Source organism: Mus caroli, chromosome 17 (assembly GCF_900094665.2).
Source record: "Mus caroli chromosome 17, CAROLI_EIJ_v1.1, whole genome shotgun sequence".
In the NCBI taxonomy this organism is placed as follows: Eukaryota; Metazoa; Chordata; class Mammalia; order Rodentia; family Muridae; genus Mus; species Mus caroli.
Window position 1 is genome coordinate 8,750,963 of NC_034586.1, and position 13,761 is coordinate 8,764,723.

The 13,761-nt window shown below is 47.3% G+C and overlaps 1 protein-coding gene across 1 annotated transcript in view; it reads left to right on the forward strand.

Annotated features, from left to right (window-relative positions):
• Window positions 1-1,257: 1,257 nt before the first annotated feature.
• Rps6ka2 (ribosomal protein S6 kinase A2) overlaps window positions 1,258-13,761 on the forward strand; it is a 285,292-nt gene continuing 272,788 nt past the window's right edge. Inside the window, exons 1-2 of the mRNA XM_029471102.1 lie at window positions 1,258-1,615; window positions 5,301-5,360. Of these exons, the coding sequence (XP_029326962.1) occupies window positions 1,553-1,615; window positions 5,301-5,360 (123 nt within the window). The 5' untranslated portion in view covers window positions 1,258-1,552. The remainder of the gene's footprint in view (window positions 1,616-5,300; window positions 5,361-13,761) is intronic.

Here is a 13,761-nt window from a genome sequence, read left to right on the forward strand (position 1 = left end):
TCGCTGGCCTCATTTTGTAAAACGATGAAATAAGAAATGCCTATTGTAAACCCAGCCACGCTTGACCTCCTCTGTTATCATCAGATGCAGTATTTTGTTTGCAAAATGTGAAGTATGCAATATTTGGGCCCCTTTCCTTCCTTAATACATTGTATTTCTTGGTGACTTTATAGAGATGAAAGGGACATGATCATGTTCTGAACCAGGGAGCCATTGCCTTAGACGTTCTCAAAGATGAGGGCACACAAATGAAAATGGTTGTTCTCAGGGCAAGGTTAAACTACATTCGTCTTCAACGCTATTTCCCAAGAGTAGGAACCAAGTGTGTCTAGGCTCGGTACTGAGAGATGAATACATCCCCTCCTGTGTGCATGTATTTTTGTTTTGTTTTCTTTTTTTTCAAGATGGAGATAGAGGAGACCAAAGATACAGTGGCAGGGAATCAAGGGCAGGAGGTGCGCCCTGAAACACACTCCCTCCTCAGAAACTACGTTTCTCCACCTCAGGCAGATATGACAAGGCTTCCTCTCTTTGATGTCATATAGGTGCAGGAGTATTTTGCTTCTGTTTGAGCCATGAGACTTTCCTCATCTGTGAAATGGGAGTGTAACACCCAGGTTGGGTGGGAAAATCAAATGAGATCATGTACTTGATGCATAGTGAGTTTTAGAGTAACAGTTATTTGTGTCCCCCAACCTCCCTGTCCTGTCCTCCACAGAGCCTGCTGGGGTTTCAACAGCCCCTGCATAGAGGAAAGGGATGCCATACTCAGTATTCCTGCTGCCGGTCCTGTCTTCCTGGTTAAGCAGGAAAAGTAAGATCAGAGATTGGATTCTGAAGTAGCATCCCACCAGGTCATTTCAGCCTGTGTGGGTACTTCTTTCTCCTGGCTGTCACCGGCCCAATGCCTGAACACCAAGCTACCTCAGGCATCAGCGCAGCCCCCAACGTGGGTATCTGAAACCCTGATGTTGAGGGGTGTCTCTGCGGCATCTGGCCTCCAGCCTCAGCAGAACTCCTGGCAGAGGTGGTGGTATAGCGTCCCAGGCAGTGTCGCAGAGCTGGGGAGGGGAAGGGCAGAGCCTGAGCTGCAGTCCTCCTTCTCCCTCCCTGGCCCTCGGTGGTTGCTAAGCAGTTTCTATGGCAGCAGCATCCTCAGACTCAACTTTCACCCTCATTTAGAGCCAATTAAGGTAAAATAGTGAGGGGCGGGAGCGGCAGGGAAGCACTTGGAGGCTGTGAGCAAAGCTTTACTCTGTCAGACGCACAGGCACAGACACCCAGACGCAGCTGCAGTCGCCTTGCCTCGCTGCAGCCTGCTGAGCTTGCTGAGCCTGCTGAGCAGCCGCACTGAAGACCTCAGGACCCTTCCCAGCACCGGAGATCTGAGATTGTCAGGTGTGCCTTTCCCATTCTCTGCTCCAGCCTGGCCTGCTGCCCCAGACCCTGACATCCCGTCACGCCGATTCACTGGCTGCTGGGCACCTGTGTTTATTTACTTTCTTACTATCCACACTTGATTGGAAGGAAGAAAGGGAAAGTTTTAAAAAAAATGCCCATCGCACAGTTGCTGGAACTATGGAAGAAGATCGAGGTGGAACCCATGGAGACAGAGGTGAGCACGGAGGAGGGGTTGCTTGCATTTCTCACGGTGCCTGCTGGACTGTAGCAAATAGACTCTGCTCGATGGGGGGCAGGGGGATGCAGTTATTAAGGGGCGGTTGGCATGGCAGAGACGTGGATTTACTGCATACGTGTTTCACATATGTGGCCACATAAATCGGCCTGTGGCAGCGTGTGGTATGCATGTGTAGTGCAAGCATGAAAGGAACAGAAGGCAAGCACTGTTGCCCGCCGCCACCTTTCAGCATGCTTCATGCAGTGTGTCTTGTGCCCTGAAGTACTCCTTTTGTCAACTAGTTGGCACCAATTTGCTTTGCTTTCAACAAGTGGCTCATGGTCTAGATCCCCGTTTGCCGCAGAGACCAACTAGCTGTGCTAGAAGGAGCAGGAGGCAGAGAGAGAGAGAGCACTGCCCTAATGGTCATGTCTTTAAGGAGAGGGACCCGCTAGCAAGGAGGGGTGAGGAGACCCAGTGTCTCCGTGCAGGGGCCACAGTGGGGAGGATGTCCTCCGGAGGTACACGCCTCTGTGCCACGAATCCCATTTGCTCCGTTTGGGCTCTACATGAGCACCAGATACATTTTTTCTGGGAGGAAAGTTTTCCAAAGTTGTTAAGACCGACGGCCTATGTAGCTATACCTGTACTGTGTCAAGAGCAACTGAAATGGAAATTTAAAATGGCTAATTTTTATAGCTTCCTCAATATCACAGTCCAAGGTCCAGCATTGCACTTATGAATTCTGTGCTGACTGCTTTGCATTTCATGACATGGAGACATTCACATAAATACATCTTTAAACTGAATGAAAGATTCTGTCTTAGAAAACAGATTATTTGGTATTTTACATTGAAGACTTTCTAAGCAGGCAAACTCCCATAAACAAACAAACAAAAATACTTGAAATAGGACTTGCAAGTGGGTAAAGGTGCTTGCCGTCAAGCCTGATGACGTGAGTCCCCAAACTCACATGGTTATGAGCAAGAACTGACCCCTGAAAGTTGCCCTCTGTCTCCCCCACACCCACACAGAGACAGACAGACAGACACACACACACACACACACACACAGAGACAGACAGACAGACACACAGAGACAGACAGACACACACACACAGAGACACATGGAGACAGAAAGAAACTGACAGACAAAAAGACAGAGACTAAATAAATAGTGTAAATTGTTTTAAGTGCTTGGAAAGGTGTTGGCAGTACATGAGCGAAGAGCCTTCACAGAGCAGTGCGATTCATCTTGTAGCTAGACCAGTCTGGGTGTTGGTGCAAGGCTGTTGCCGTGGTGAGCGAGGGTGACACTTGGCACGGCCACTGCTGTTTACTCCTCTGGTACTAGAGTCTAAGTACCAGCTTTGGAGTCAAAGGCAAAGCCGCTCACTCCGCAGCCAACAACTCTTCTCTTGAGAGATATTTGATTCTTCTAAAAATCCATCAATAGAGGAGCCAATGATGAGGGCAGACATCTTTATGTCCTGTAGCCGACCCTACTGTTTCTGTCTGATGCCCAGATGCTTGGCTTCTTGAACACAGAGCTTTCTTTCGGGAGGACTGGATGATGGGGAGAGGCAGGCATGCTGGAAACGTTGGGTGCTGCTGGAATTCTGGGTCTGGCACTATCACCAGGACAGAGACTCCCGAAAGCAGCTTGTGTTTGAAATATTTCTGAAGTTGATTAGAAAAAGACTAGCCTCAGGCAGATGAATTTTACTATAAAAATAGGTCATGACCCAAGAAAACGTGCAGAATCTTGAAGCAGAGCTGAGGACCCCCACACTGTCCTGCTGCCCAGCAGGGGAGATTGTGGTTTCTGGGATGAATCTGTCTGATACCATGAGGAGATCCAGATGCACTCAGTAGTCTTGAAAGAAGATCTTTCCTCAGGATTTCTGGGTTAGTTTTTCAGAATAGCAAACTTGGAGCATGCATAGTTAGGATGGGCACTAAATTGTCAGTAATCTGGAACCAGGAAAACCCCAGAGTCCTTTCCACAGAAGGATCACAACTGACATACTGGATTATAATGTTTCCAGCACTCGAGTAACCTTCATGTCAATGTGAAGTTCCTTGGGTCTCAGTAGTTGGAAGCTGACTTCATTGTCTTACTTTGCTCATGTTTTATGACCTATGCTACTAAAATAACTCATAGATGAAGAAGGTGGGCAGGGGTGGGTAGAACACACATAGTGTTTGACTTCCTTGCATGGATGGGAACATCCGTGGAACACATTCAACACCACTGGCTAGAAACCAGTGTCCTAGACTCTTCTTTTAGGCTACACTCTGCTCTTCTCTTCCCTCAATGGTTTCTTGTACACAGTCCTATGAAACCTAGGGTCTGAGGCCCACTGAAGTAGAACATGGTACATTCTTTATAAAACCCATCATTGCTCCAGCATATAAAACCGGAAACCCATTGACTATCTAAGGGGACTAATTGTGGTACTGTGAATTGGTTTGGGATATTTTGGATAGTATTTTATCCATGAATGGCATAAGAAGAACATGCTAATTAAAAACTGGAGATTCCAGAGAAACCCTGAAGAATTTAGCATGAAGGGGAGGCCATGGTGTTCTGTGAAGTGTACTCACAGGCCAGAAGCAGGACTCGAGGGTAACTGTTTTTGGCAGGAATTCATTGGCCATAGCCGTGCTCTGGAGACAAGGGGTGACAAGAGAGCCAGTGTGAGAAGTCACCTGTGAGGCTTAGCTGACTCATTTTAATCTTATTTTTGTAGGAGCCAGTACTAGTTTTCTGGGATGTCACAGTATGTTAGAAAAAGCAAAGTCCTGGTTTTCAAACATTATACATCCGCCACGATCCCCTGGTGACTCAGAGTCAAGCTAGCGTGATTTCTAACCCAGCCTGGCTGCCAGCAGCTAACAGAGCATCAGAGCCCTCTAGACCTGGTGACAGGTGGGAAAGTGTCACTGAGTTCTCCCTGAATTTCAAGGTGGTAGGGGTTGTCACCTTTCTGATGTTTCGTGTGAGGGGACTGAGGCCACCTGAGCAGTTCTCCACACTATGGCATAGCAAGTGGAGATGACTCTGTGGCACTCTTGCTTAAGCCCTGGGCTACACAGAAGCCGTTCGATGCTTTTGTGAGACCAGAGCTTTACGATCTGTGACTGAATCAGTTCTTCTGAGCATACACCTGTCATCCGGAAACCTAGGAGACAAAGGTGGGAAGACAGCCTGCCACAAGACCAGCCATGTTTATATATCTAGTTACAGGCTGCCAGGGTTGATACAAGATAATCTTTAAAAAAAAAACCAAAACCACAAATATCCAATTCCTATTCTAGAGGAATTAACCAGAGATTTGTTCCATTCAAATAGGAATGATCACAGATGCCCCCACTGTCTGCCTCTGGGCATCCTCACCATACTGATGTTTGACCATCGTGTAAGCTTATGTCTCCTGCTTCTTGTTGGCTGAAGGCTGTGTAAATGTCTTCTTTGGGTTGTTCTGGGAGTTATACACTCTTCATTGATTCAGTAGTTGGTGAATTTAGACACGCATACCCACTGTCTGCGTGTATAACACTGGCAGAGGTACAGGAGCAAGGGGACTATGGTACAGACCACCACCTACCAAGCTAGTAATACTGGGCTGTTTACACACATAAGAGATGCTAACCACATTATCCTGTGTCTCTGTTATCAGACTACCGAAGAGGAACTCGCCTTGGATGTTGAGCCCACCCCAGAAGATACCACAGAAGAAGTAACTATGGCTTTTTTCTGTTTTAAATAATCTGGTTGTTTGTGGGAGATTTGAACCTGGAAGGTAGACTCGAGAGAGACCTGTATGTTTAAACATACATAACCCATGAGATATGTGTCTATCTGCAGATGTAAGTATACGTGTGCACATGCATGGATTGTATGAGTAGTATGTCAGCATGTCCCTCAAAAGAAACAGCCTAACCCAGGAAGGATAAACATGAGCCAAGAGGAGCCTTGGCTTTGGAAGAGCAGTGGCTTGCTATTGACAGTTAAGAAAGATGTGAAAATACTGGCAGAGGTATAAGAGGGTAGGGAATGAGCCTGCCTGCTGAGAATTATGTAACATAGCTCTTAGAAGGCTTTGTGAGTGTGCAAACAAGCCCCAGGATCCCGGCAGGTCGGTTCTTCTATGGGAATTTCCTCTCCAGAGATGCGGGAGAAGATGAGGGTCAAGAAGAGGAGAGTTGAGGGGGCAGTGCTGAGGTTAGTGAAGAGTGGGGCAGGAAATGAGGCTGGAAGCAAATAAGAGGTGTGGGGAACCTCTGGATGCTGAGGTGAAATGAAACTCTGAAAGCAAGCAGACCACAGACTGCTCCATATGTGCATCATCTGGCTTCTGTGCTTCCGAGGAGCCTCTTATCCAGCCAGACAGATGGGCCCTGGCTTAGACACAGTGACAGTGTCCCAGCAAACACTGGTGACATAGAGGGAAAGTATGTACAAGAGTGTATCTGCCAGAAAGACTTTGGACAGTAGGGGCTCAGTTCCAAAGCTGAGCCGAAGTTGAAAGCAAAAGTATTCTAGATTAGCAACTTGACATCCAACGCTTAGAAAAGAAATGGAACTGCGGAAGGATGGCAAACCCGCAGGACTGTTGATGTGCTCAGCCAGGGCCCCTGGGAGCCACAGAAGGGGTCGAATCCACAGCTCTGTCCACTGTTGCCGCACAGGAGAACTGCATTGTTGGGCATTGCTAGCCTCCTCACAGGGGACAATTGCCTTGGCTGCATCGTAAGCTACACACACACTGCAGATGTCTGTCTGGTGTCCCCAGGTCTCATGATCATGTGAAGCAGCTTGTTGGTCAGTTAGGAAAATGTCATTAATCTACTTCACCTCCCTCCCCTCTGTCTCAGTGTTTTGGAGCCCAGCTCTCTCCAGAGCTTTGAAGCAACATGACTGAGTTTGGATTAAACATCAGCTTGGCTTCGAACCTTGGCTTTCTCTGGATAGCAGGCCACAAAAGCAGAGGCTAATGAGGCATGAGCTAGGGACTTTCCTGAAGAGATGCTCATTTGACTGGACACTGGCCAAGTTGTGTTCCCACCCCCCCCCGTCCCCCTTCCCCCCAGGACTCATCAGACCTCAGCCATCACTTTAGCACTGCCTGGCATGAGCCATGCTTTCTGGGAACCTTCAGTGTATTCACACAGCACAGAAGCCAAAGGTTAGGTGACCCATTTTGGCCTGCTGCTGGCAGGAGCAAGTGTGAGTTTTCTTTCTGGGATGTCACAATGCATTAGAGAAAGGAAAGGAGTTGATTTCTGGAGACAGATTCTGTGGCACTGTCAGTGTAGGTGTGGCTGACTGCTCATTTTGTAACCGTGTGTGGAGCAGTAAGTTTGGGCATCAGAATGTGTTAGCTCATTTGAGCTGCTATAATGAAGTACAGCAGCTCAGTGGCTCTTAAATGACAGGTCCCGTCCCCCAGTCCTGAGGCCAGTGACCTTCCTACCTCGGTTTCCTTAGAGCTGGGATTATAGCCATATGCCACACACACACTGACCCCCAGTATTTCTTATGGGAACCTAGACATGAATCTGCGAATATCACAATAGGAACACTTCGCTTTTGTGCAAGTTGTTTGGGGTAATGGAATACAGGATCGTGGAAATTATTTCTTGACTAGATGATAGGAAATCATAATTTTAAAATCTTTAGTAAATAAAGGAGAGCTCCAAACACAATGTAGAGGTATTTACAGGATCTTAATCTGACACTCAGGTGGGACTGAGTCACGTTAATCACCTGTTTGCTTATTGTTTCTGATATAAGACACTGGAAAGCAGCATACAGTTTTCCATTGTCCATTGTCCCTGCAGAGTGTTACATCTGGGTTTTCCCTATGGTTGGCTTCTGTTTGTTAGAATCAAGTAATTCTCTACCCGTCCTTCTTGGCCTTGGGGGGGACAAACTGTAAGGTTTTCTAAAGGGAAGGACTATGGCTCAGATAAAGTAGGGAACTTTTATGGCCACAAGCTAAGTTACAAAAGTTTCACCTTTGCCAGTGAGCATGTGACAATAAAAAGTCATCTTACTTAGGAAAAAAATAATCATTCAAATCCTAACTGTAGGTGAAGCCATGCTTGATCTAGAGATTGCTGGGGAGACATTGCGCCCTTCCACCTTGGGATGACCTTAACACAATGAGGCAGTTGAGATGGTGTCTCACTATGTAGCCTTGGAACTCACTGTGTAGTCCAGGCTGGTCTCAGCTTTAAAGAGATCTGCCTGCTTCTGTCTCCCAAGTGCTGGGATGAAAGGTGTGTACCACTACACTTGGCCCTCGTTTTATTTTTAATAACGTGTGTGCACCTGTGCCTGTGTGTGTGGGGGGGGGGAGGGGGTTGTTCATATGAGTGAAGTTTTCTCAGAGGCCAGAAGATGGGAGGGCTTCCGATCCTTTGGAGATGGAGTTACAGGCAGTTGTGAGCTACCCAGAGTGCGGGAAACCTAACTCTGGTTCTAAGAGCAGTATGCACCCTTAACTGCCAGCTTAGCTCCCCTGCCCCAGGTGGCTTTTGAAAGTGAAGACTTTTTTTTTTTCTTGCCTTTTAAAATATTGAACAGGTTGGATATTTCATGTCTAAATATCTCCCTGTATAATCTCTGTCTAGCTGTGTCTGGTGCCACCGCTCTGCCCATAGGGAACCCCAGGGAAATTCCAGCATAAAGAGTGGAAATAGGTCAAGAAGCCTGCTTCTGAGTTTGAGAGTTAACACAACACGGTTTTCCTTCACTGCTGTCCTTTCCAGGGAAAGTGGGTTCCATTCGGGGAGTTTGTGTTTTAAATTCCTTGGAGGGAAGCCTTACTCTGATTCCATTTGATACACAGAAAGCAGGTATCTATTATATTCTAAACAACAGCAATGAGCCAGCAGGTTCTCTGTGAATGTTTCCCTAAGGGTGTATTTCAGGGGCTCAGCACGAGGCAGATTGCAGTCTCAGAAGGAAGCAGCGGCAACAGCTCATGGACTCGCTAAGGAGCCTGCAGTGTAACTCGGAGACTCTCTTGTTTGCTTTTGAAGATTGTGTTGTGAGCAAACTGGAAAGTTACTGTGTGCTAGAACATTTAAAGTTTCATGCAGACAACAAATGTTTGCTTGCCTGAGAAACTGCTGTGCTGTGCAGAGTGAGGGGCCTTGAGTTGCTCCCCACTGACTGCATACGCTTTGCCCTGCAGGGTTAACTGAACACATTTAGTTATTCATGATCCAGAGGCAGCTTGTTGCCTCATTGACTGGGAAGCACCTTTCGGACTCCGCCCACCACAATGACATGCATTCGGCGACCATGCCCTTATCCATCCATGTGGGAGATGTGATGTCAAAGATGGAGCCATGGATAGCAGTCCCTTTGCCAGTCAGTACTCCCTGGGTCCTAGACAGGGAGGAGGGTCAGGTGGGACAGTGGAGTGGGGAGAGCTGGCCTTGGGGGACAGTTTCGTATAGATGCTTGCTTCCTATACCTTCTAAGCGCCACACCACATGGGGCTCCAGTGCCGTTCCTCAGCTTTAGGCGCCGGTGTTGCCAGATGCTTAGATCGTTTTTTTTAGCTGGACTTTCAGTTTATGTGAAAATACTAGCACTGTCACAGAGTGTGTTTTAAAAGGGCTTAGGTTCCAGGGCTGTGCTTCTTAATCATCATAGAGAACAGTTTCCCTGCCTTTGACGACTTTAGATCCAAGGAAACCGTGAGAGTGTTCTGAGATTTCACGTTGCTTCTTGTGACTGTGGTGGGGTCTCCCCTCCCCCACCTTTGCTGGCAGCACAGGAAGTGTCGGTAGTGAGTGGGTGGTGAGGATGCCAGCTTCAGGCTGTAGGAGAGAGCTGCAGAAACACTACTCGGGCAGGGCTCTGGCTGGCAGAAGGCAGCTGCCCAGAGACAGCTAGGAAGCTGAGGCAGGCAGCACCAGGTCCAAGGCTGGGGGAGATTCTGGAGCTGGGCACATGGCCCCCTCTTAAGGTGTCACCAGGCTTTGTGGGCAGATCACTGAATAGCTCCTGAGCACATGCCTCTCCGCAGTACTGTGACAGGCTCTGGAGGTCACGGGAAGGAGACTGGGGCAGGAGACACCAGGATACCAGAGCGAGAGAGCAAGCCTAAGGGCATCATCAGGGCTCTGGACAGGGTCCTAGCACCAGTGGGAGAGGCTCAAAAAAGACCTGCCCTGTGCAGGCAGCGGGGAGTCAGCATACCACTTCTCCTCTCTTTGGAGTCTATAAACAGCAAGATGTCCTTTCCCCTTAAAGGAAGAGAGAGAGAGAGAGAGAGAGAGAGAGAGAGAGAGAGAGAGAGAGAGAGAAAAAAAAAAAAAACCAACCGCCACAACTGGTTTGAATAGAAATGAGACAAGATGAATAATGAAGCTTAGGAATGAATAAAGCAATTAAGAGCGATGCAATTACAGCTTAAAGAGGTAGTTAATAGGTTTGAGAGATTAATAAGGCACACTTTCAAGTCCTGCTTGCTGTGTAACATAGTCAGTTCCAACGTCTCCGGGATCAGTCAGTTCCAGTGACTGCCCCAGTCTCTGCTGTGCACGTTTTACAGTTTTACAGTTTGATGTTGGTGACCCAGACCTGTGCTTATGCTTACATAGCCCGCAGAAAATGGTAGCATTTCTCTTGGAAAACAGAGAAACTTGGCCAAGCTACTCAGTCCCCTCAATTTAAGTTATTGTGGGCACACATAAGTAACAATGACTCCTTGGAGCATAAACATTTATTGAGGCAAAATGAGGGGCCGTATATGAATTTGCAACAAAAACTGACAGTGCACATAACAGGTGTTTTTTTCTTTTTCTTTTTGCAAGAATTCATAGAATACAAAGCCTCTAGTTCTTGCCATTCATGATGTATGTCCCCAGGCATCTGTCCCCAGGCATCTGTCCCCTGGGCTACTGTCCCTGGGCTACTGTCCCCAGGCATCTGTGCCCTGGGCTACTGTCCCCTGGGGTACTGTCCCTGGGCTGTCCTTTCTCACTTGAGTGCTGTTGCCCATCTAGGATGGGCAAAGAGAGGAGGCTTGCAACCCTGTTCAGCCTGACATCGTTATCTTTCTGCTTTTATAGCAGGCTAGACGTAGTACGATCCCAGAATGAACATAGAGGGACCGTGCAGCCAGTCAGCAGAGCTCTCAGACTGGGAAGGGGGCACAACAGCTGGAGAGTTTTGTGATCTGGATCTATGAGAGACCTGGATAGGGGTGGTAGCATCCACAAACCGCTGGACAAATCTGGACACTCACCAGCACGAGCTCCAGCACGTTCCATCGCAGCTGCATTGCTCGCCAGGCACTGACTGCAGCCCAGGGGTTTTATAGGTGAAGTGCAGGAGAGCATGTTCTCCAGGGTCAGGATGGAGGAACGGTGTAACGGGAACGCTGTGTGCTCCTGAGCTACATCATCTGGACTCTCCCTAGGCCCTGGGAAATAGGGGACCTCTTACTGTAACAATCCAGCCAGCAAGGCAAGGTCTATGTATGGCTCTTTTTTTTTTTTTTTTTCGTTTTTCGACACAGGGTTTCTCTGTGTAGCCCTACCTGTCCTGGAACTCACTCTGTAGACCAGGCTGGCCTTGAACTCAAGTGCTGGGATTAAAGGTGTGCACCACCACTGCCTGGCGTATGGCTCTTTCTACCAAGTCTGTGCCTCCTGTCTCTTGCCGCAGACCCTCTGGATCCCTTTGTCTGCGTGGAACGGGTCTCTGGGGCAGGTGGGCAAAGCGTCAGATGGAATGACAGACAGATGCATACAAGGAGAGGTTGTGTAGAATCTGAATGTAATTTGTCAAATCGAGCATCAAACTTTTTATACAGAAGAAAATAGCGAAGTTAGGTGACACATTGGCAAGGTACAAATGATGTTACTGGATACTTAATGACTCTTGCACAAAACAAAGGAATGTAAACACAAATACTGGCAGGAACTGGGCAATAAAACAACTGAGACAAAGTCAGCTCTATCTAAGGTCAGCTATAGTCTTAGAAGCCAGGTGTGAGGTCTTTACACTCCTAGGACAAGGACTTTCACACCCAAGTCATGGTTCTAATTAGGGACTTCCGTTCTAGCTAACCATCTCATGAATAATACAATACTCTAAAATCACAGCCCGATCTACTTCCTAAACCGTTGTAAATTCCTGTATATGGGAGCGACTTGGCTTTTATTCTAAGTGATAGTGTAATACCAGAGGCAATTCTGAATGTCACTGAATAGGCAACATTCTTCCTGAATTCCAAGCCCATGGTCAGCTTAAGGACTTTCTAGGACATTGGAACACTGGCAAAGGCTTAGCTATGTCAGAATTCAATCTTAAAAGGCACTTATAATGAGATAATACTAAAAGAGAGCACGTGGATCCATACACCAGACTAATGCGGGAATAGAATATGAGTATATGGGTTAAAGAGAACTCCAGACTCCAGGAGTGAGTTTCCGTGAAACTCTCTGTCTCATGAGTGGCTTTTAGGCCTCTCTGCCTGTCAAGCTGACTCGACCAGAGTGCATGGCAGTCTCTGACTTGCTTGCACCTGATATGAGGCACATCAGGTGCAACTTCCATATTGTTGAATGGAAAAGGGATACCGGTCGTACAGGGCCTCAGGCCTTCCTTCCGCTCAGGACTTAGCACAGTGCTGCCTGTATCTCTGATGACACAGAGGTCTACACAAGGGGCCTCTGTCCAGTCCATCATATCTTTCCTACATTTCACACAGAAGAGATGTCTGCCAGGAGAGGTTCATGATCCTCTGAGCTCCTGCAGCCAACCATTGCCAAAGAGGGCTTTGTGGCCCAGTGTTCTCTCAGAGGGAGCCTTGAGTGAGCATCAGCTCCCTTGGTTCCCTCTGCCTCTTATAAATGAGTGGCCCATCGGAGCATGACTCATGGGTCCAGAGAACAACAGATGAATGAGTTCCAGGCCACTTGACAAGCAACTCAGCAAATATTCCCTGACTATGTGAGACAGAGTCTGTGTTAGCACATGGGACAGAATCACCAGCAGTATGTGGTGTGGCTCCCTTCAGTATCACAGTCTGTTTGGGAACTCACACATAAGTGCATGGTTCAAATCTACAGGCATGTACAGAAGAGAGTGTTTCCCAACCGCCGTGGACCAGTGAAAAGTCTCCTGTATCCATAGGCGCAAGGCTAGATGCCCCTGTGCCTCTCAACTTACCAGCCCTGAGTCTGTTCCTTTCCTCTTTGCGTCCCTGCCTTCCATCTTATTCACTTGTGCGTACTTGTGAGGGTGCTTGTACACACACATACACAGAAAACCAGACACAGAGACACACACAGACACACAGATACACAGCAGCATTGTGGTATCATGTTTTATGCTAATGTGAAATGCATTAGTATTTTATTTTATTTGTGTATAAATGTCTGTGTGTGCATGTGTGCATGTGTGTGTAGAGACCAGAGACTGTCTTCTTTTATTGCTCTTCACATTATTAGAACTCACTGATTCAGCTAGACTGCTTGGCCAGTAAACCCTGGGAATCTTCCTGTCTCCACCTCTGCCGTGGTGGCGTTATGGGCACATGGCGTTGTACCCAGCTTCTTACATGGATGCTGGAAATCTGAGCTTAGGTCCTTGGATTTGTGTCAGGAAGGTCAAAGCACTTCGCAGTAGAAGTTAAAATCCATTTGTTGTTCTCAATACTTTACCATGCTTCCTTAAGGAAGCCAATCACACACATACTTAGCCCTGTTGGACAGACATTGATTTCCTACTGGTAATTTTAGCAGACAGCATCAGCTGCTGACTACCTCCTAAAGTCTCCTAGAGAAGGAGATTCTCAGCTGTGACTCAGGCATTGCCATGGAGGGATGCTGAATTTGCCAAGGAGACTGAATAACTCGGAGTTATTAATTAGAAGATCCTCTGTTTATTAGTCTGTGGGAACTTTATTTTCACTTTGTAGGAAAGATATTTTGGATAGGTTATTTGTAAAAGGAAAATGGCAATCTACAATAACAACAACAAAGGGTATTCTGGTGTAGCTTAGGGTGTTGAAAGCCATAAGTGAACATGGCTACCAACAAAAATAAATGCAGGTAGTCTAAAAGGGGAATGGTGATTTTTGAACCTTAAAATGGAACAAGAAAGGC